At 36.0% G+C, this 23,397-nt stretch overlaps 2 protein-coding genes across 4 annotated transcripts in view; one reads left to right on the top strand and one right to left on the bottom strand.

Annotated features, from left to right (window-relative positions):
• LOC124629533 (facilitated trehalose transporter Tret1-like) overlaps window positions 1-2,949 on the bottom strand; it is a 114,087-nt gene extending 111,138 nt beyond the window's left edge. The window contains exon 1 of the mRNA XM_047162954.1: window positions 2,799-2,949. The gene's annotated coding sequence lies outside the window, so the exon portion shown is untranslated. The remainder of the gene's footprint in view (window positions 1-2,798) is intronic.
• LOC124629534 (thyrostimulin beta-5 subunit-like) lies at window positions 606-22,769 on the top strand. 3 transcript variants are annotated; one of them, XM_047162957.1, is made up of 4 exons: window positions 606-669; window positions 1,195-1,383; window positions 9,737-9,895; window positions 14,135-14,249. In XM_047162957.1, the coding sequence occupies exons 1-4, from the start codon at window positions 643-645 to the stop codon at window positions 14,147-14,149; spliced, it is 390 nt and encodes a 129-aa protein (XP_047018913.1). In that variant the 5' UTR covers window positions 606-642; the 3' UTR covers window positions 14,150-14,249. The 3 variants fall into 3 exon arrangements, with proteins under 3 accessions (XP_047018913.1, XP_047018911.1, XP_047018912.1); XM_047162955.1 differs by lacking the exon at window positions 14,135-14,249 and adding an exon at window positions 22,378-22,769 and having other exon boundaries at window positions 628-669; XM_047162956.1 differs by lacking the exons at window positions 606-669; window positions 14,135-14,249 and adding exons at window positions 706-798; window positions 22,378-22,769.
• The last annotated feature ends 628 nt before the right edge of the window (window positions 22,770-23,397 follow it).

Here is a 23,397-nt window from a genome sequence, read left to right as displayed (position 1 = left end):
TCGTTAATTGTGCGAAGAAATAATATGAGTTAAATGAGTAGAACTGCTTCGGGTTTCAGCAGTTTTTTAAGGAATATTCATTTTAATACGGCTTCTCAACTCATCAACTTTATGATATGATGATGATAGATGTTGTCTAAGTGCACACTGTAGTTTATTTACATATTTATTTATGTAACATGGAAGACTTACAGCTAAAATAACTAGGAATATCACAAGTTTAGTTAACAGGCAGCCAATGACATGTAATGTTACATCACGATGATTGCTGGCAAATGGTTACAGGATCTTCAGTATTTAAAACTTGCTTCACAAATCCATACAAATAATTTCTTTACTTAGCTAGCCAGCCTACGTTCATAATTTCACTGTGATAAACATAAAAAAAAAAACAAAGAGGCCAGAGACGAAAGCTTTTCCTTTGTAACAAAGAAATTCCAATAAGTCTCCTATACAGAAAAGATACCTTTAACATCATTAGCATAGAATATCGTCCTACTTTACGCGCTGTAAAACTCACAATTTGCATACAATACTAAAATTCTGTTGATGTATTTTATATTGTTATTTTATATGCTTTTTACAGGCTGACTTGACCGTTTATAGTTAAACAGCCGGAATGGGGAGCTATCATGTTAAGCGATGAGGAAGAACTCAGCGTACAAAAAGGTTAGCAGAAGATTCCAGTTTGGAGTAACCCTTTACACGGAGGCTACGTATCTTGTTCAACAAATTGTTAGTTCGCGAGTGCTCTCCACTCTAGATTGAAGTGAAATTAACTAATCTTTTTAACTAAAGGTTCTCTTGCTTATCTTAACTGGCTCTGAAAGTGTTTAACTTACTTGATGAAGTGGTCTCCGCATTATTTAAGAAAGCTCTTTACTTTCACGAAGATAGTGTTATTAAATATTCAGTATCCCTTTTGATAGTTTATCGCGTTCAGCTCTTGTGAGTTAGATAGAGATAAAATAGTTAAAGTTAGTTTAACATAATAGTTAATACTCAGTTAAACGCCTCAGTTACGTATATTGTGGAACAAGTTTTTTTTTACGAATGAGCTGATACCAATGCAGTGCCTACCTAACTGTTTTTTTATTTGGGTGTAATTAAACTTGTCACAAAAAAAAACATGAAGTCATGCAGAAAACTTCCTATTTTTGCAGCTTTCATACCAATACAATATTTCCATTTCAGGCCACAATGTCAATAAAGCCACTCCTCCTCCCGCTACTAATATTGTGCATCATGACGTCATGTAAAGGTGCCGCTCCATGCAAGTTGCGCGTCTACCTCGCGAGAGCCGAGCAGACGGATGAGAACGGTCTCAAGTGCTGGGACACTGTCAAAGTGCCAGCTTGTGGGGGCCGGTGCGATTCTAGAGAGGTGAGTGTAGTAGAAAATAAAGTAATACATAATTTATTTAAAGAATCAGTGAATACAAATGGCTCAGTTGGTATAGTACAAGTGGTGTGTTGATAAAAAGCAGCCTATGTGTTAATTCTGGGTATCACCTAAATACGTGCCAAAATTTCAACCAAATCGGTGCTGCCGTTTTTGCGTGAAAGAATAACAAATATCTATACATTCACACAAACTTTTACAGTTATAATATTAGTAGGATAACAATTGTAAACGTCAACTTAATCTACACTAATAGTTACAAATTGAGTACCTAATAATTATCCAAAAAATTAAGTAGTCTTACTAGAAGTTCAAGAAACTGAACACAAATATTTTATGAACAAACCCATCTACCTACCAACTTAGCCAAGTATTGCTTAACCTCGTATTTGATCAATGGGACTGTTACGAGCTTTTCCAGTAAACCACCCCTATGACCTTCAAAAAGTTAAACAATCAACTTACTTAAACAAAACTTATGAAATTAAAACATTAAAAAACGTGACTTTATTGTCGTTGTTTTAAACAATGACGCCAAAAATAACGTTAAGAACATAAAAATGTTTCGAAGTTTCGAAATAAAATGGCTAATAGTCGAGCCTGAGGCCCAGTAGAGTCGTAATTAAAATACCTCGAGGTATCTGTCTCTTTAGAATAATAAGTTCTAGCCTTAGAAATCATTATAAAATAAGTACAGTCAACTTCAGGTCAGTGCTAACAGTTTTATAGGAAAATCGTACTTATTACTCTTGAGTTAAAGTGCATGACAGTTACCACTGATGGGCAGTCTACCGTACCTATTCTTAAGAAATTTCTAGAAACGGTCGGTGGAACATAAATGTAAACCTATCTGCTAACATTTAATCGATCTTATATCTTTAGAAAACACAATATGTAATAAAAGCAAAAAAAGCTCCTGCTTCTTTTGATTGAGAACGAAGACAGTTTGACCTAAATTTAAAAAAATAACATCAAAGAAACAAAAACATAAATGCTTCACAAAAAATATATACATAATTCCCGACCCCTATGTTATGTTCCTAAAGGTTTTCGGTTATTATTGCATTTCAAAAATGTTTATTTTTTTTAATAATATTTACAAATTTACGAATCTTAAATGTTGGTAAATCGAAACGGATATAAAAAAAATGTAGGACGGTGCCCCGGGCCGGATATTTATCTGGCAAAATACTCCTTTTGATGCTCTCATTTTTGAAAGGGTTTTTATTGTTTGATAAGCTCCGTTTAGACACAGTATCTGTAAATGTTTTAATATAGTTACCTACTTATGTTAATGTACTTAAGTAGTTATATGAAAAAAAAAGATAATCTAAAACATTATAACATTGTTATTTCGTCCAAATCAATTGCAAATAGGTATATTTTCATATACTTACCTATTTTTTTGTAATCTCTCTTACAATTGCCTCTTTAAGTAGCACGTGCATTTTTATCATAAAGAACAAATTATGTAGGAATTTTAGTACCACGTACTATAGCATTATCACAAGATATGGATTAGATACATTCTAAATCAAAAACATTACACGAAACCAATTAATCAAAATCTACAGAGAATTCAATATACAACTCAATAACACAGACTCACAAACAAACGTACCACATTACTCAGAAGAAACACAAAGGGATACCGAAGCAAATATTGTTATGCAATGCGTATGCGTTGAACATAAATAACAACAGATATTAATATAATGATAACAACAACCAGCGAACAGGAAATCGAGATCCGCCGGATGCTCTTTCGTACTAGCGTTATTGAAAATTACGCGATTCCTAGAAGATGGGATGTGTTTACAAAGCTACAATAGCGTTTTAAACGTAAATGTATGAATGGTTTTGAAAAACTTATGGACAGGACATCATCAAGTGAATATCACAAAAAAATAAAGCTAATGTTTCAGCCGAAAGTTGTCCACTGCTGAACAAAGACTTCTCCCAAGCTTCACCACTGTGCTTGGTCTTCAACCATCGTCCACTTTTTTCCAACCCGTGGTTTTGCACCCTATCCGGGGAAAAAAGGGGCCTGAATGTCATTCTGAATTAACCTATTCTTAAAAATGTCTGACTTCAAATAATGCTGAAATAAAATGCAATAGAAAATAATCTCATTCAATATTTCAACCAGTAAAAAGTATCAAAACCGAGTCGTGCTTAAAAAAATCCACGCGAAGTGCACTCATAAAGTCAATTGGATAGTTGAGCATCTATCATCGATACTCATTATTTATTAACGGAGTTTACACTCGGTGGGTTGAGCGAATTTCAGATTGGACTCGGAATATCCGTTCAGTATCAATTACGTATTCCGATTTCATTTAACTAATCATTACTTTGATCAATCAGTTGTTAGTGAAGTTTGTAGTTTGCAAAACTTTAATTCCGAGTTCCATGAATTTCTGAGTTTAATTGTTGAAGTTAACAGGGCCACTGAAGATGTCAGGGAATAGACTAAACGAACGTTTAACTAGACTTCAAGTTTGTTCATAAACTGTTTATGTTGCGAAGCAGTCAATACTAATCAATAATCTTTCGTACTGAGATCTGATTAGCTGGGCGGCAAAACGTTTCGCTTATATTTTTTTCATGTAGCATAGTGTTTATGTCCATCCGTCCAACAGATTTGCTATTAAAAAGAGTATGTATATATTAAAAGTAAAAAACACACCATTAGTAAAACCTATACAATTCCGAAAATATCGCTATCCATATAGCATTATAGTATTTACTAGTAGCACGTGATCACGCATAACTTGTTTCCACAAACAATAAAGTATAGTGTCAAAATGATAAAAAAGAATTACCAACTCCGAACATTACACTATTTGAAAAAAAAATCTGAGTGTCATGAAAGGTCACCAACAATAGGAAATCGGGAAGTAAGACACTCAAATGGAGTATTTGTAAAAATGCTACAAAGAAAAAACATAAAAATGAATTGTCGATTTTTCAATAAAACTGTTGCGTGAAATCCTCCTTAATGAGAAACATCTGCCCATCATTAAAGATTAATTTCGTATTTGCATTGAGCAATACAAATTCGTCAACGATTTCGGTAGGATTCAAGTATTTTAATGTATTTATGCAAGTAATTAATAAAACATTCGTTTTAAAATGTCTCTTTGAGAATTATATAAATTCTACTTTTACCTATAGGAGTTTTCGTGGAAACCACGTCATCAATTCACATCGTTATTGGACTCAATATTTTAAGTTTTTATTTTGTAATTATTATTCGTTGTCAATTCTCGGTAATAACCGATTTCTCTGTATCCCTCGATGGGATAAATCTTTCCGTTAATTAGCAACAAAGTAAACTCTGTTATTACTGCATACATAATATCATAAAATAAATATCCTGCGTCAAGTTTGTTGGAAATCAAAAACAAATGTCAAAGTCAAAGTCAAAGTCAAATCATTTATTTCATTTAGGCCTTTACAAGCACTTATGAACGTCAAAATTATAACTAAGTTTGATTCTAGTTGCCCATTCCAAAAGTAGCTTCCTATGCAAATGCATATGTTTCAACTGACTGCCCAAAAAGGTGGAGGTTCTCAATTCGGATGTTTGTATTTTTTCTTGAGGAATATCGCCATACATTTACAGACAGACTCGGAAACACCTCGAAACAACAGACCGAAGAAGCCTAAAAGCCATATACATATATATCGACTATTTAAAAAGAAATTGGTCAAGTCACACATAACATACAACTTCCCAAGGATTTTACTATAGTACTACGATCACTCTTTGTACCCCATTTTGCTCTCACATGACAACGACCATCTGTCCTCTGCCATCAAATTTGAAAGCCACACTTTAATCATGAAAAGGGACAAGTAATAAGTTTTTAGGGTTCCGTATTCTGTTTAAAGAGTCCTTTAATTTTATTTCGTCCCTTAACTTAAAAGTCTCTTAACTTTTATTTAACTGAATTGTCATAGCAATGCGTATACTTATATAAGGTTTTGTATTTTTATTGGATGGTATGTAGCCATTATGATGGACAGGCAAATAGGACACTGATGTGCTTAAAGAAAACAGCAGCAATAACACATTATAACACATCCTTCAAACTAGGTACTTAGTACAAATACCACCATGTTTGTCTACCACGGAACCATATTGGCGTTTTAAGAGAACCATCATGAAATGAATTCATAAGTACGGACCTAAATGCTCTGTAGTAACCCTTTGCATTTATAATTTGTTCCTTTTTTCTCAGTAGTCTTTAAGTTCTTTTAAGGTACTCTCCCACTGGAACCACTCGCCTGTAACAAATGCAGGCCGTCCCGGTAACATTTGGCATTTGATTTGACCGACGAACATTCACCTATTATTCAATTATAATACTGACATTTATTTATCAAGGAACATTAGAATTATTCAAATGTATTCGACAGGCTACTATTTAGGCAAGCCTGCCCTGTGGCTACCAATTATAGTAGTATTAACCTAAAACTTAAATTGTTGAGTTGGCGTACATAATAGAGGTATAGGACTTAATTAAATGATTACTTAATTATAAAAATGCCTGCGAAAAATACTAGGAAAAAAGTGAGAATTATGACTATATAATGGTATATAGTCATAATTCTCACTTTTTGTTTCTTTTCTCTGACTGAAGTAGATAGGTAATATTGCATCTGTAACACACTACATCTGTAACATTACAGAGGTGAATGCCCCCAGTGAGGAAGCACCTTTAAGTTAAGTAAAAATAAGACATTGATGAGTTCATATTGACATGGGTACTTTTTCTTAAAAAAACAATACTAACAAAACATTTAGTTCTGCAGAGAAAATACTCGTAAGTATAATGGCTGGTCCTTACATCAGCTGTTTGGCAGCCTTATATTTACTTCAAGGGAAACAATTCTTAGAAGACCTACCCTTTTTACAAGCTTTTATTTTTATAAAATATGCCATTATAATCGTGAAAGATTTTCTGCCCACTTCCATTAATGGTTAGCAAGGTCACAAACTTTTAAAGGTCAATTAAAATCTTTGTTTGAACATCATAACGAGATTTCAACGAGAAATTGAAATAAATAAATATCATTTAATGTATTCTTCTCAGTCGGGCACTCTTGACAGAGTGATCGTGGCTGTTGATGGGCAGGGTTGCGGCGCACTATCGTCGGGAGCCTTTAGGGCCGCTGCACGTCGCACGATGCCCCTCCATTTTTGCCGGTTTTCGGCATCGCGAACACATTGTACCGCAGTCGCTTCTGTTGTAGCTTTAATGAGGTCGATCCAGCGCTTTCTCAAAGACCAAGTTTCAGCTCCGTAAAGAAAGATCGGAAAAACTAGACATTTCATCAGCCGAACTTTTGTGGTCTTTGTGATTCTCCTGTCGTTCCAAATCTTCCCAAGCCTTACGAAATTCGTCGGCCGCGCGCGACTGTCGCGGGCATCGGCAGCGGTGCCATACATTTTCATAGGTTGACTATTGTCGCGCGCGGCCGACGACTGTCGTAGGCCGCGCGCGGCATTTCTTGACCCACGGAATTTATCCTGAAGTTTTTGTCAGAGTAATTACGTCTTTTCAGAAGATTCCCAAATATTGTAATTTGAACAGATTGAGGTTGGTGACCGATTATTATATTTGACACGTGTACCTACTCAGATTAATCTGGGGTGAATAACCTATTCCTTACGACAAATTACAATGCTTTCAAACTTTGAAATCATAGCGTCTCTTAAGACCTTCGTTCCAAATAGTGTTATTTTTCACATGGTATTTTCACGTTATTGCTATATTTTTAGCAAGAAAATATAATGAATATATTTGGTATAAATGCAAAGAGTTATTGACCTACGTATTTAAAATATTGGACATATTTATCAACTGGCGTCAGAAAAACCTACTACCTAGGTACGTTTGAACAGGTAACGATACATTTATATGTCTGGTTCTCATAGGTGATCGAGTAGTAGAAACTGATAATATCTATTTTATCATTATTATAATTTAACTAGCACCACTTATTTTTTATTCCTGTCAAAGTTCAAACTAGGAACAAAAAAATAAAATAAATAATATATCATAGCTTATTCTACTGGCCATTATAACTTTGTTCGCAACAATATCTGGAACGCTAACGCAGGATAAAGCAACGCCAAAACTTTTTGGCTAAAATCATTGTATGTGTTGCCAACAGGAATACGTTGATATGCCAGTTTTAAAGTATTACTTACATGCTTGTTGCCGCGAGTTCGTCTGCTTTGAGTTAGGTCTGTGTACGTAGAAGGGTTACAACTCCAATTTGATTACTTAGACAAAAAAAAAACCTATTTCAACGTTCCTTCTACCACACATCTCCGTGCCTTTTATATTAACTGCTTTAGGGTGACTGCTGTAGACACAGATAAAGTTACATTCATAATATTAAATTTATTAAGATATAATAATGAATCATAACTCAAATAATGTTTGCTAAAGAACATCTGCAATGTATTTCATAGTTGAGTTACAAACATGAGAACATGTAAACACACAAATATTCACATTTAAATTTATTAGTACCTAGAGTTTCAATGAGGATAAATAGTATATTTCTACGTGTTCTGTAAACAACTTACTTGTACGAGAATGAGTCCTCTTGATACAGGCACGTTTTTTCGAGGAAAGGCCATAGGCTTTTTATCCTCGTGCAAGAATTAGTTCCCGCAGGTTGCAAGTGAAACCCCTGGTAAACGCTAGTTTTATAGTAGTATTTAATACTGCTGTGGACTCTAATTCCAGTAAGTTAATAAAGCTCTTGTGGAATACTCAGTCCGATATTATGTTAATTAAGTTAAATACAGATTAATTGAATGCACATAATTATACATATTTTCATCATCATACATTGCGAACAGAAATGGAAGATGAACTGTAAAAAATAATATAAAAACTTGCATTTATAACAAAGATTATTATGACTTTGTAATACAACTTTAATTAATGTTTACTCTATGTGTCTTATGTTAATTTCTAATTAGAAATAGATATCAACTTTGTTATAAACTTGATAAGAACATACAAACTTCTTATTTTCAGGTTCCACGAAAGAGTTAATATTAAATGTGTTTAAGAGTTTGTTTAAAAATATCTTACGAAAGATTAAATATGCGAGTGAGTTAGACTTTCTTTAGAGGTTTACTTTCAAATTACGAGTATTGTTTTGTATACATAACACACAATGCCTTTATTAAACTGAAGTTGATTTTTAGCATTCTTCTTTTAGAATTTCATAAATTCTGTCTTATTTGTACAACATATTTGTACATCATATATATTAATGATCTGCCCAAAGTCACACGACATCCAATGACGCTATTTGCTGATGATAGCACTGTCGTTATTGAATCAGAAAATAAGAGTACCTATGAGTTTATATGAAAATGAAATTAATGACACTATTTCCTCGATAATCAATTGGATGACCAATAATAACCTAAAAATAAATCTAAGCAAAACTAAAATTATGTGGTTCAGCCAACGTAAAGCCACTCCCCAATTAAATATTAATTATAAAGGTACACCACTGAGCACTACAGAAAAAGCATTTCTAGGCGTAACCATTGACACAAAATTAAACTGGAAGGCTCATTCTGAAGAACTTAATAAAAGATTAAGTACATCGTCGTATGCCCTATGGAAACTTTCATATGTCGTGAATTCAGACGCATTAGTTACGGCATACCATGGCATCGTAGGGTTTGTGTTAAGATTTGGCATCTTATTCTGGGGCAACTCCACGAATAAGGAAATGCTGTTCAAATCCCAAAAAAGATGTATCAGGGCAATGTTAGGATTAGATATCACACACAGCTGCAAGCCTTATTTTATAAAACATAAAATTTTAACAATTTTACAAATAAAATATCTTTTATCTTTTAACAAATAATTTAATAGATGAGAAATGAGGGAAAAACCACATCGTGAGTTATTAATTAACTTGTGTTATGGGTGCTAACAAATCTGGTAATCTACATTTACATAGATATCATAACGCTCGAACCACGGCCAGCAAGCCTGCTCATCCGTACGACGGGAAGCGAACCTGGGATCTCAAAAGTGGCATGACGACCATTGCGCCATCGGGGTCGTCAATCATCATCTCCCGAGCCCTCTCCCAACTATGTTGAGGTCGTTTTCCAGTCTAACCGGATTCAGCTGAGTACCAGTGCTTTACCAGGAGCGACTGCCTATCTGACCTCCTCAACCCAGTTACCCGAGCGACCCGATACCCCTTGGTTAGACTGGGACTTCAAGTCATCAAGAACATCGGGGTCGTCAAGTTATTTGTAAAAACTTTTTACTAGATTTCAGACTGGGAGTTCCCATTCAAGAAGTCCCACCACCCCGTGTGCTTGTATGGAAGCCGTCGGCCATTGATGGTGCGTTTGCGACACTGTGACGCGGGAGTGGCGACAGGCACCGATGTGTTCCATTATATCGCTGCTGAGGAGTGCCGGTGCAAGGTAATTGAAAATTTGTGATATTTTTGTGATTATTGGGTATGTCAGATGAATAAAAATTAAATGAAATAGAAAGACGTTTGGCGTTGGGTAAGACGGCTAACAATATTTTCACGTTGACGGATTTTCCGGGTGGTTTTTGGTATCGGTTTTTGGTTTTTGGTATCGTCAGTTGTAAATTGCTGTTTCGCCAGTAGGTACAGAAATCCAACCAGGTGAAAAGGCTGTAAAACAATGTAATATAGTAGGTATTCAGTATAAAAATCCTGTAAGACAAAATACGGCTTAATAAAATCCGTGTCAAAGAAATCTTAATTAGAACTTAGAAATGGAACCAAGAAACTCGTTAGTGGTTTAAAAAAGCTTCGTATCACAAGGCCGATGAGGCGTCGGATTTTTTGTTTTAGAGATTTGCATATAAATGGTCGACCCTCTTCGTAAGTGGAGTAAGAAGTGACTAAGTATACCTTAATAGTTCCGACAGACGCCGCGTCGCGCTAGGTCGTGGAAATGTTGGTCCCTATACAAGTCTAGTATATTACAAGTATTGGTGTGGGTTTACTTATTTATTTTATTTAAGTTTGTATATAGGCATGACGGATCACACACTATTACTTTATGGCATGCGATGTTAGTGTACTAATATAATAAATATGAAGTCAATCCTACTAATATAATAAATGTGAAAGTTTTTGAGAGTGTATGTATGTATGTTTGTTATTGTTTCACGCAAAAACGGCTGGACCGATGTGGTTGAAAGGTGCTAACACATACGCTGCTTTTTAACAACACACCACGCGGGCGATGCCGCGGTAGTGTTTTATAAATTAGTCCCATTTATTTTTAAAATTACGTGCTGATTATCGATTGAAAAAGAACCGTTGTAGGTCAAGTTTTCAAGACTTCTAACAATACAGAATATACAGAGTATCGGATAAACCACAAAAGCATAGATGAGTAAGAACCATTGTATCGATAGTCAAGTTAGTGAGTGGTATGATAGCTAAGAACTCCTCACGGCATATTGAAAGCTATCTGCTCGTCGTATTCAATTTCTGATAGAGAATAGTACCTAGTACCTAGTATAAACGCTAGACTATGAAATTTTCAACTTTGAAGATCGATTTACGAGTAACATTTCCAACATAATAACAAGAATATACCTATTCATCTTGCTTAAAAATCATTTGATCGTCTCATTAGCAAGCCTAAACAAAAGCCTGTCGTTAGCACAAATAAATACCGAAAACAAAACAAAACAGCTTTTTTATTGGGCTTTGATAAACAGCGACAAAAAAGTACTAAAATTAACACATAAATCGCGAATTTTCCAAATAAAACAAAGACCATATAACTCAAACGGAAAAACATCGGTAAATTACCTATAAAATCCTCCTTTTGTCTTTCAAAGAGCCTTATTTGTTCGTTGGCGCACTTTTTATTGCATACAAATAGGCTTCTGAGGAAATTTAAGACAAACCTGTTTTATATAGAACAATCTTGTGTTGTTCATTCCGTAAGGACTTGAGAAATATTTAGGTGAGACATAAAAAGTTATGAGACAATAGCGCTTCGGGATCCACTAGCTTACTCGTACTCCATGCTCATGAAGTACATAAATAATAGCTAATCGCGCTATAATCCTTTAGGTCTTTCGCTTTTAACACAGTATTTTTGCACGTTAAAAGAGTAGGTAAGTACGTGTATACACTATGTTACTGTGTTATGTACCTGTATATATTCGTGTACTTTATGTTGTTTTTTGAATTTCAAAAAATATTAATGGCATTACTTAAATGGTCTGGACTACATTTTTCTAGAAATATCATAAAAAGCCCTCCTTATACAGGCACTGGATACAATATTGTTCACAACGTTAGGACCTGCCCCCGTCACCTAAAAAATAAACTTCTAGGATACAAAACCTTTGTGTACCAAGGTCTTCAATATATCACCAAGGAGGCTTTGTGTATCTTAATATTCTTGGTACCTTTAAATAAAACTATTTTTATACCTAAGTCGTTCTGACCCGGTTTTGAAGAAAGGAAAAAGATAGTAGGTCTTTGAACTACCTTTATAAATAATAACTTGTTTTTAGTAGATTATTCTTGAATAAGTACCTATAAATTAACAAATAAAAAAAAAAACTTAAATTCAGCAAGATTAGGTTGGCAAAGCAATGGATCCTTCTAACATTTGGCAGCCTAATACTTGAGAAGGATTAAATAATATTAAACGTAACGTTATTTCCCATTTGGCGTGCAAAAATAACGAAAGGGCAAACATTTTTGTTTACGACGAGCGAATAAAACCGCAGGACACAGCTATCATAAGATAAAACCCAAATTGCCCTGTGTTCCTGACTTTCCCCGAAACATTTATTCTAAAACGGTACACAAATCAGGGTTTTATGCCTCCCCTTCGCTGTCATCAATATCCTTTAGGCCGCACCTACAAATCCTTAAACGCCGCAGTTTATTTCAACAATAAAATAATAAAGCAGGCTATTATTTGCTGGCTCTAAGACAAATTAATTCAACTTGATACATGGATTTCTAAACTTAGGCTAAACTAAGTTTGGTAACAAAAGCTTAACTTGGAACAATGTTGTGTGGTATCGGTGTTCGGTCTAGTTTTGTGGTTCTGAAGTATGTCACACGTTCTTCTCTTAGAATAGAACTGGCTACCCGTTTCTAAGGATTTTGTGATAGGAATGGAATTCTGGGAAAGGTATTGAAATTATTAATAGCCTATACGACTTCAGGCGACGTCATCCCTTACTTTTATGTCAAGTACATTTTAAGTACAGATTACAAGTTCTAACCTAGGATGTAAAACTTTTACCCTGTTGCATGTCATGTAGGTATTGCGCTAAAATTGAGAGTGGAATCGCAAATAACTAAAATTTTTGTTCCGAGAATGTACGTCTCACGCAATATGTTGCAAGATCACACATTACTTGTTGCAAGATGGATAATGGCGTCGCAATTATGAACTCCCATCACAAAGTTGTGGCAACAGCTTTACGAGGCTACTCGAAACAACTTTAATACATTATGAAGTAGTACACAACCTTTTTAAGAGCTCAAGCATAATCTGTATCTTTATAAAGCTACAGAAGCTTTTCAACGACACCAAATTACTGTATACAGCTAATTTTCTCATTTAAAATAAACTGAAAAACTCACTTGAAATTCTTTTGTTTACCTTTAAAAGGTTTTCTTAATTCGTCTGTTAACGTCACATGAACAATTTGCGTTTCTAAAAATAAGTTTCTAAGTACTTATAGCGTTTTATTCAATTTGGCAAAATTGCGTGTCAGACAGAATTGTTGGATTACAATACATTTGGAGATTGTGTCCTGTACCCAGTATGAGTGTGATATGTGTGTGAATACTTATATAGAATGTCACTTTTTTACATAAAAATATATATATTTGAAGCCTTTTAAATCATAAGTCTTTCATAATAGTCATCTGTAACTGCAGTTACAGTTAACAGCTTCTGTAAAAAAAAAAAAACAGGAGTATTTTTGATACGTATATTTTGTCATTGGTTTTACACAAATGTACGCTGGACAGCTACGAGATGTGATGAGCTTCTAAATATCTCTGCACTTTGATCTCCATTATTGAAACGACACAGCTCACTTGGCTTAGAGTCAAGATCAGGAACAAGATATACTATAATTATTGAATACGGAACATCGTCAAATAAAATAATCTCTGTTACTGAATACCTGCTAGAGTTTCAAGAACTCTTTTTATTAAAATTAAAATGAATTTGAAACAATCAAATATTTTTATAACAAAGCCAATTCCAGAATCTAACCACAAACTGTTTATTCTATAACTAGGAATTTTATATTTCACTATAATACAGCTAGCCAAATCATAACAATATTTATATGTATACCTATCATAAAATTCCGAATTCTATTGAAAATATTTTACAACTTCATATCGTTGACATGAGCTTAATTTTAAAAATCCTTTGCTATAAGTAGCCAGTTTATGGTCTATAAAAGCTGGGTATGTGATTAGTAAAAGTAGTCGCACACTGCAAACTTTTAGTCAGCCGATAGTATGTTTTCGCTCATAAATGACACAGAAGTACGCACATTACAGAGATAAGGTATTTAGCCGGTATCAGACCGACTGAAAGAAGAAAGAATCAAATCATTTTATTATATCATCATCATCTCCCGAGCCTTTTCCCCCCTATGTTGAAATCGGCTTCCAGACTTACCGGATGTAGCAGAGTACCAGTGAAGGTTTTATTATATGTAATAAAGAATTTTGCCAGCCTTCGGGTCAACTGTCGGCCAACTATTCAGTCTGCAGTCTGCAGGTACTATAAATTTTCCTTTTTAAATCGGCTTCCAGACTTACCGGATGTAGCAGAGTACCAGTGAAGATTTTATTATATGTAACTAGCTGTTGCCCGCGACTTCGTCTGCGTGGGCAATTTGGAATTGTCAAAATACTACTTATGCCGTAGCGTAGGTGTATTCTTTTACATAACAATATAATAGGATTACCACTTAGCAGCAGCACGGGTTGATCAATCAAGGTGGTGTCGACGATGTGTGACTATTTATCTAAACAAAAGAAGTAAAGTTTGTGACGTTGAGGAAATCTCTGGATCTAGTCAACCGATTTGGAAAATTATTACGTAATTCTCACATAAAACAAAGGTCTGACAAAGTTGTCATTTGTACATTTTCTGCAGCAGCTGCGACAAATCAGGAGCCAGAAAGTCTGTCAAACAGTTTTACTTACCATGGATAACGCGGTGTCTAGTTCACTGGGTTGAAGAGATCAGATAGGCACTCCAAGTAAACATTGGTACTCAAAAAGATTCGGTTTGACTGGAAGCCAACACCCACACAATTGAGGAATAGCTGATGACTGAGTCATCAGGCAAGCGCATAGTTTCACTACTTGTGTTTCGGGGATTTTCTGTGCACTCACTCACTATGTTATGTTGGAATTCCACCGAAATGTTTGCATTAGTTCACGATCAGGTAAAGTATACGTCCGAGAGAGTAAGGGTCGGTTCATATCTGACGGAAAATGCGTCGAGCGTATTGTAAATGTATGATCGACGCACTAACGCATCATCGGTTAGGTGTGAATGATTGAATGTTTTATTGTATATTTGTCTGTTTTGGCGTTACGCGACCGAAAATACGCGACGTATGTTCGGTCATATATGAACCTACCCTAAGTCCAATTCGTGTGTTGGCACTTGAAGCCTGCAGTTCTTCCAAGATTTTCAAAATGTACGCTCGCAATTTGTCATTTCTTGGTGGAGCCAGCAGATCAGAAGAAACATAAGTGCTGTGTATACTGTGCGTCACTACTGCACAACCGTAAAATTTCGTCTTTATAAATAGCACAAACGTTCGCTCTCTTGCGGAGGACGTTTAAATACCATATTATGTGTCACACGTAGGTAAACAGGACAACAATATATTATCATCGAACCGCTTTCAAAGATCTGATGAGCGAACAGACCAGAACTGACTTGATCGCCTCGAGAAAATCAGAGCTCTATGAAGCGATCATTCGCTTTGGTTCCTACTGTTATTGTGGTTTCTGAAAATGTATTCAACTAACCAACGATGAATATAATTCTTAGCCGGCCAACTCTTTTGACTTCTCGAAAATCATAACGTTGGTTTTTGTGCAATGCACAAACGGAAATTCGATATATTACACATTCGATATTCACACTTCTACAGAATTGATATTAAAAGGTTTGACAGCGGGCTATAGTAGCGTAGTTAAACTAACTGAAACAATCTTAGTGATCCTTCAATAAAGTTAGAGAAGCGGGTGTGCATGATGAACATTAAGAGTTGGTAAATACGTGATGAAGATGACCTAATTCATTACTATTCTAATTTGTTCATGTACCACAAAACTCAAGTTAAGGTGGAGAAAAGGATTACCAAGCTCCCAAAGGCCTGGGCATTTGCAACACGTTGCATGGCATCCTGGAAAGTTACGTTATTCTCAGCCATCAGTTTGAGCAGCGTGAGGGAGTGTCAGGCTTTGGCCCTAGTGGGCCTCACAGGGGTTTGCTGAATCTCCTTGAGGTGCGCGTGAAATAACGGGTCTCCCAGAAGCCGGAAGGTCGATGACCCACTCAAAACTAATCGCTCACGCCTACGGTGGCCGGGAGTCGTCTCTCGACATCCGGCTTTCGTGGTGTCTTACCGCAGTGGCTGGGATGAGAGTTGGGAATTTTCAGTCGCTCCGCCGCCTCATTCTTTGTCATCCCATTTCTTCTCGCTCCAGATCATGGTTTAAACCGGGGCCGGGTGCGATAGGTCGCACAGTCCGCACAGTGGTGACACCCGCGCGCCACCTCCATGAGATCAGAGTTGGGAATGTATGTTTGCAAAAACTAATAGAACATTTAGCGAAAACATGTTTGATAGTAACATGTCTTTGTAACTGAATAATATAAATGATATAAACGTAGCTATATAAAAGGTGTTTTTTTAGACTCAGTCCGTGGGTCTGACTGTGACTGTTCGTAATTGTGAACGGTGTATTTGTGATATAATTCTTAGCTCGATGATTTGTGATCAGAAGTTGAAAGCAAGTATGTCTCTGGCCTGCGACGTGTAATTTGTGCGTTTTCAGAACGAACGAACTCTTGTCTTCTGTTGACATCTTGTTGACGTATTGTGACAGGTAGTTATTCCCATTGATGTTAATTTTAGAAGTGACACAATGTTTTCGGTCGTATTTTGCCTACATTCTTCATTACTCAAAAAGTATATTAATAAGGACCTTCTATTTATATGTAAGTGAATTCAAAATAATGTAATATATTAAAACCAGGAACTTATTTTTAAGGATGTTTGAATATTAATTACAATGTTTTTTTTTTATAATAATAAAATCTTAGACTCGCAATGCACTTTCAGTGTGATGCATGTTTGTTATTGGATGAAATGAATGGATATTCATGTTTATGAGAGGTATAGCTTATATTATGTCAGAACAACATATGTAGACTTTTTAAGAATGTGGGGAAGTTCATAATTTCTTCGGGACGTGGGTGCCGTTCCCATGGGAACTACTGCCCGCACCGGGATAAAATATACCCTATGTTACTCGCAGATAGGGCTGCCATCCGTCCGGGTTTCCCCGGATTTGTCCTCGTTTGGAGGCCGTCCGGGGGCCGTCCGGGCGGGGTTTCAAGAAGTGTCCGGGGAAAACCCGGACATTTTTCATGTAAGGAAGAACCTCATTGAATTTAAGTATATGTTAATAGTAAATGGATTACAAATTAGGTATTATTTTGTTTAAAGAAAATCGTACTCGTTCGGGGAAAAATGCGATTTACGCCAAATGTCCGGGTTTTTTTTAATGTTTGTCCGGGTTTGGCGAAATTCGAGATGGCAGCCCTACTCGCAGATAATGTAGCTTTCTAATGGTGAAAGAATTATAAAAATGTCCCTGATGATGCGCTGATATTTCTTGTAGTGTTTTTATAGTAGCGAAATACACACGTTGTCATATAATTTTTTCTTGAAAGTAAGAACATACCATGACAAAGTGAAGTCTGTTTTCATTGATATTTTACCTACTACCAGTTTTATGGCACATCTGTTTCTGCATGATTTTCTTCATCTATAATTTTAGGATATCATTTCTTTAAATTCAGTTTTTTGCTCAAGTTACTTATAAAAGCGTTATTTTCTATGTAAAGATTGATAATAGGCCGATAAACTTATAAAGTTCAACATTCAAATATGTGTCATTATTGCACCCGCTGTTGCAGAAACGTTAACAGAAATTATCGTTCATTGCTCATCCCCCGTAGGTGATAGCGTGATAATATATATCCTATATGTTGAACCGGCCCCCAGGTAATATTCATGCAAAATTTGATTTAAATCTATGCAGTACTTTTCGAGTTCAGTGAGACCAAACATACAGACAAACAGACAAACAGACATACAGACAAACAGACAAAAATTCTAAAAACTATATATTTGGGTTCAGAATCGATAATAGATCACCCCCCAAGTATTCTTTTAAAAAAATATTCAATGTACAGTTTTGACTTTCCTATCATTTTATTAAATGTATAGATAAAGAATTTTGCCAGCCTTCGGGTCAACTGTCGGCCAACTATTCAGTCTGCAGTCTGCAGGTACTATAAATGCAGCCGCCTGTTCGTAATTCTTGCAGTTTCCGACAAAATCTACATACCGTACGTCCGTACCTCGTTTGGCAATGCTGGACGGAATAAATGTCGCCCGTTCAACGAATAGAAAGGTTTTTTAATGTTCCTCCACACGGGAAAATGCTTAAATGTTCGCTTACTTAGTATGCTTCAGATTTTACAGTCAGTAAATAAATTACAAGCAAAAGGGTAAGCGAATCACTGTTTTTATGTCTAGCATGAGAATGGGAGATAAGTAAGAGGAATTAAAATTATTTGTTTTTTGCACTCTTTTTTGTAACTATGTTGATGTGGTGATTCATAGAAAATCACTATTTGAAACAGCTCTTTTAACCTTCAAACACTTATAAACCACAATATTTTTACCAGATAAATTAACGTTTTGAGCTATTTTCCTCAGTAAACACAACAACTAGTCCCAAATATCAAACTACGAAATTGATCACACATGTACTACAAAGATAAGTCTATCTATCATTACGTGCCTTCTCCTGATCCTACCTAAGAATACCAGTATTTCCCGATAATTGGGTAGAACCTGTAAGATGACAGTAGCTCCAGGTTAAATATTGATATTCTGTATTGAGTTAGACCGAAGCCGACCGCGTAGTAATTGGGAAAAGCTCCGCGGATCACGGGGTCGAGAATACAAACTTTATGTAGTACATATTAAATTGAAGTTATTACTTGTAGACGTTTCTAAAACGATTTATAATTGACCTTACCATGTAATGTTCTTTCTACCGGGTTAATTTGCATGAACATTAAATAGTATCCTACCTGTGTTTGGTTATCTAAATCATGTCGTGTCTATGCGAAAAGTTTGATCATATGTTTATTAATTTGCGTTATTTTGGGAAACAAGGAAAACGAAATCGTTTCATTGGACAATTTTCTTTTCTTCACTAAACATTTACCAGGAAACTTCAATCTCAAATCAGGTTAAAGAACATATTTCACAAAATTATTCATTATTTTCGTTTCTAGTACAATTCTGAAAGGTAAATAAAAATTCAGCTCTTCATAAATAAGACAAGTCCTCTTAAAATAAATTTCATAAATGGCAGTTTCTATGTCAAAAAAGGAGCTTTGACTTGCGATATAACAAAAGTGGGTACTCTAATATTTTCACGTTTTTTTCTTTTTAAAGGAGCGTAGAAGCAGTAAGGTAATCCTGCTTACTGTTATAGACTATTAAAAATACCGTTCCAGAACTCTTTGACTATCAAAGGACTAAAATTATAGTGCAAATACTTTGCTAGTTTATTACTGCTGGCTGAGCATTTACTTTTAAAGTTAAGACTTGTTTTATGTTCAATTTTAGGGTGCGTCCTCATCTGGCGAATGCGCCGCGAATGCGCAGCACGCGAGCCGATCGCGAGCTGTCCGCGAGCTGCGCGCGTGCAGTCACTGCAATAGTTCGGTGCGCCTCTTTAGCGCAACTCACGCAAGGCTCGTATAGAGCGCGCGAGCAGCGCGCGATCTGCGCGCAATCAGTTCTCGCCCTTACAGTTCCGTATATTGGCTCAGTACTATCGAAGATGGCAGACGTCGCGCGCCGCCTGCGCGCCGCTCGCGTGCGGCGCTTAGGTCGCGCGCGAGCTGCGCGCGGGCGGCGCAGAAGCGGCGCACGAACAAAAATGCACGCGCGCAGCTCGCGGGCAGCTCGCGATCGGCTCGCGTGCTGCGCATTCGCGGCGCATTCGCCAGATGTGGACGCACCCTTAGAATAATCATTAGTATCCTCCTGGGAATAAATTCTATACATTCACTATCACAATGACAGGTGAATTGAATTCAAGAACTTCAGCCGCTATATAATTAAAGTACAAAGGTGTAACTATTTCTAAAGCAATATTGGAGCTTAAATTAGTCTCAAAAATTCCATTAAACTTATGTATTCTACAACCTCGTTAACTTTAAATATGAAACTAAGTATTTTATATCCTGTAACATCTTCCTTATAAAGCCCTTATAAGTTTCCTTATAAGTTCCTTATAAAACTGCCTCGTTGGTCTAGCTGTCGCAAGTGCGGCTGCTAAGCACGAGGTCTCGGGTTCGATTCCCGAGTCGGGCCGAAATCGCTTTGTGGGTTTTAGAAGACTTTCACAAAGCAGCCCGGAGCGTGGAAGCTGGTGATTGATACACCCGTGCATCGGAGAGCACGTAAATGTCGGTCCTGCGCCTGATCTCTCTCCGGTCGTGTCGGATTGCCGTCCCATCGGGTTATGAGAGTTAAGGAATAGTGAGTGCACCTGTGTCTGCGCAAATGCTCGTGCACTATAATATGTCCTGCGTAGTTGGCTAATCTTCTTACATGAGAACAGCCGCCGTAGCCGATAATCGGCTAGGAGGACATCATCATCATCATCATAAAGTACAAGTGCAGTAAACCAGACATGTTCAAAATATTTTAGTTGGCAAAGTTACATGTTTCCGACTTTGTTCCTTATAGACGACCAGACTGGGAATTTTGTTGTTACGCCACTTTACTAGAATGTTATGTTATAAGTTTTCTACACTGTTTTTCTGTACTGGATTAAATTGTCATTTCTGTAAGTAATCTACACTAATAAATTAAAGATGAAAAGTATTTCTTTTTGATTGTTAGTGGCTCTGAAACTACTGAACTGTATTTCGCACAGGATCTGCCGTTAACTTAATTATTATTCCGCCCTGTCGAATAAGGATTAAGAAATAAAAACTGCCCTGTATATCAATCTATCTTCTATCTACCTACACGTAGAAAATTCTTAGAGGCACATTGATCCTTCCAGACTCTTAGACTTAGACTTTTTTTAGACTTTTAGAGCAACCAAAAAACAGATACCAACTTATTACCCCAGCCAAATAGCACTAGTATTTATGTTCTAAGTTCAAACGTGTGGGCGAGTGTCATGTAAAACACGGCTTGTGGCGTGAATGCGGCGGCCATATTGATCAGCTGTGGCGGGAAAACACGACGCCTCGTAAACATCCATTGTTTAACGTACACCGACCAGTAAATCATGAATAGGCTTTAAACGGTTGTTCATAATGGCTATTTTTGAATGACAATTATTGTTTCTGGGCTTCTTGTTGTTGATATGTTGGTTGTAGGTTGAAGTCTAATGGTCTTAATAAGAAGAGGTGGCTCTTTTATTGTGAGACATTTGCTTCAAATCAGTTTTGGGCTAACATCGGATAACATACCTATTTGATTGCCATGTTACGTGATAAGTCCTATGGTGTTTTGAAAAAAAAGATAACGCAATCAAAATATACAAAAAATTATCTTAGAGGCTTTTCACTCGATGTTTACATCTATAATATAAAAATGAATCGCAAAATGTGTTGGTAAGCGCATAACTCAACAACGCCTGGACCAATTTGGCTAATTCTTTTTTTGTTGTATTTGTTATTGTCAGGAGAAGGTTCTTATGAAAAAAAAATAGGGTAAAGTGGAGAAGTCAGTTGACGGGAGCGAAGCCGCGGGCAAAAGCTAGTTTAAAATAAAACATGATTTTATACCATTTCACTCAAAAAAGAAAACTACACACTTAAAACAAATACACTTTATAAATATTGCCGCTACATACATCCAATTACCCGTCACTAAAAGTTAAAAGAATCCACTCATCGCGCTATAAATCTTTGTTCAATAAATCATTCTCCAACGCCAGCCAGTGAGCACAATTTCCGAACGACCGGCCGCAGTCACGGTACAAACTAACGATTCCAGCTAATATTTAACCTTAATACCAGATAACTAACTGATATTGACTTCCAGTTCTATTGAATAGACAATTCTACCAATAGCCTAATTTCGAACATAGCTGTTAAATGTGTGTTCCGCCTAAAACTGAATTTGGAATTCTGCAAATGAGCAGGCCATAGTTTGCAGTTCAGGAGTTGTAAACAAAATGATCATGCGAAATCAGAAAATTCCTGTTAAATTATTATGAATATTTAATTATAATTGCGGGTTCGCTTATGAGTTTCGTAGGACTTCTTGAGTTCGATTTTTATGGCATAAATCAATTGCAATATACTCCTCTTCGTTAATCGCAGACACCCAACCACAATTGGTGCTATTGGCTGTCAAACTAACAGACTATTCACACTAGCGGGTTTTCCGAGTGGATCAACTATGCGAGTAAACAATTGACAAGTATTAGCCCAAACGTAAAACGCGATAGTTTTTTTGTCATACAAATCCGCGGCGCGTTAAAAAACTGAGTTTAAAATCTGCTGGTTTAAAAGTACTGTTTAAAGAATATTTATTTCTGTGACAGGTTTGTTCTTCTGAATATACGAGCTGCGAGTGGATGCCACCGAACTCTACCCTCATGGACGGAGTAGACGGTATGGACTTTGAAGACCTGGAAGAAGAATACAATGAATAAACACGAAAAGCTTTAAAAACAGATAAGTCCACAATATGTAAAACTATAGTAAGAGTATAGAGTACAGATATTAAAACCGGTACCTATTTTGATGTCAACAGTTTCAGTTTCAATATAAACGCACGACGTAGCGGGCAGAAGCTAGTACTTATGTTTTACAAAATTATCAATCTCTATAAATAACTCATTATAAATGTAAGTAGGAAAAATTCATAAATTATTACCCACAAACAATATGTAAAAAATGTATCTTTAAATAATAAAAGAGTTTATTTTTAAAACCGTTTTTTAATTACAAAAAGAAAAAAACACTTTATAGAATTCTAGATGAATAATCTCTTAGTCAAATTATGCATGTTACTACTACCTATATTATTTCTACAACTACAATCACAGAATGTGCATCCTCCCTATGTTATCCAATTCATTTCCAATAACAACCACGAACAACACAAAAATGTTACATTAACAAATACTTACGCACACATACACAAATAAAGAATTCCTCATCATAATCATCTGAGAAGTACCTATAAAATACTCTCCAAGTTTATGCTACCCTAGTAATCAAAGTGCAAAAGTAATCTTCGAAGTATTGACACACAACCAACCCGCAATGCAATATAACCTATTTTATTTTGTGTCAGCCGTTGTCCCACGCAATATATAAGAATCAGGTGCCACTGGGTCGGTTTACCTAATGGTGCTCAGGGAAGATACCTGTCGCTACCCTTGCATTATTGTCACTATAAACACTCAGTCACGGTTGCCTGAAACTGTTTGTAGCTTTATTTATTCTGGAAAGAACTTACAACGAATAGGATATAAAACGGAAGGCTTGCCAGGCAAAAGATATAGGTACATTTTGGGAACCATTTTCTTCAAGATCAATTCAAATTCTTAAAGCTT

Source organism: Helicoverpa zea, chromosome 4, assembly GCF_022581195.2.
Source record: "Helicoverpa zea isolate HzStark_Cry1AcR chromosome 4, ilHelZeax1.1, whole genome shotgun sequence".
Taxonomy (NCBI): domain Eukaryota; kingdom Metazoa; phylum Arthropoda; class Insecta; order Lepidoptera; family Noctuidae; genus Helicoverpa; species Helicoverpa zea.
Note: the sequence above shows the minus strand (reverse complement) of the source record. Positions and strands in the feature narration are given on the sequence as shown.

Coding starts and splice junctions, on each gene's coding strand:
- LOC124629534 (XM_047162955.1), top strand. CDS start 643: ATGAGGAAGAACTCAGCGTACAAAAAG. Junction 670..1,194: donor AGAACTCAGCGTACAAAAAG/GTTAGCAGAAGA, acceptor TTTCCATTTCAG/GCCACAATGTCAATAAAGCC. Junction 9,896..22,377: donor CTGAGGAGTGCCGGTGCAAG/GTAATTGAAAAT, acceptor TTTCTGTGACAG/GTTTGTTCTTCTGAATATAC.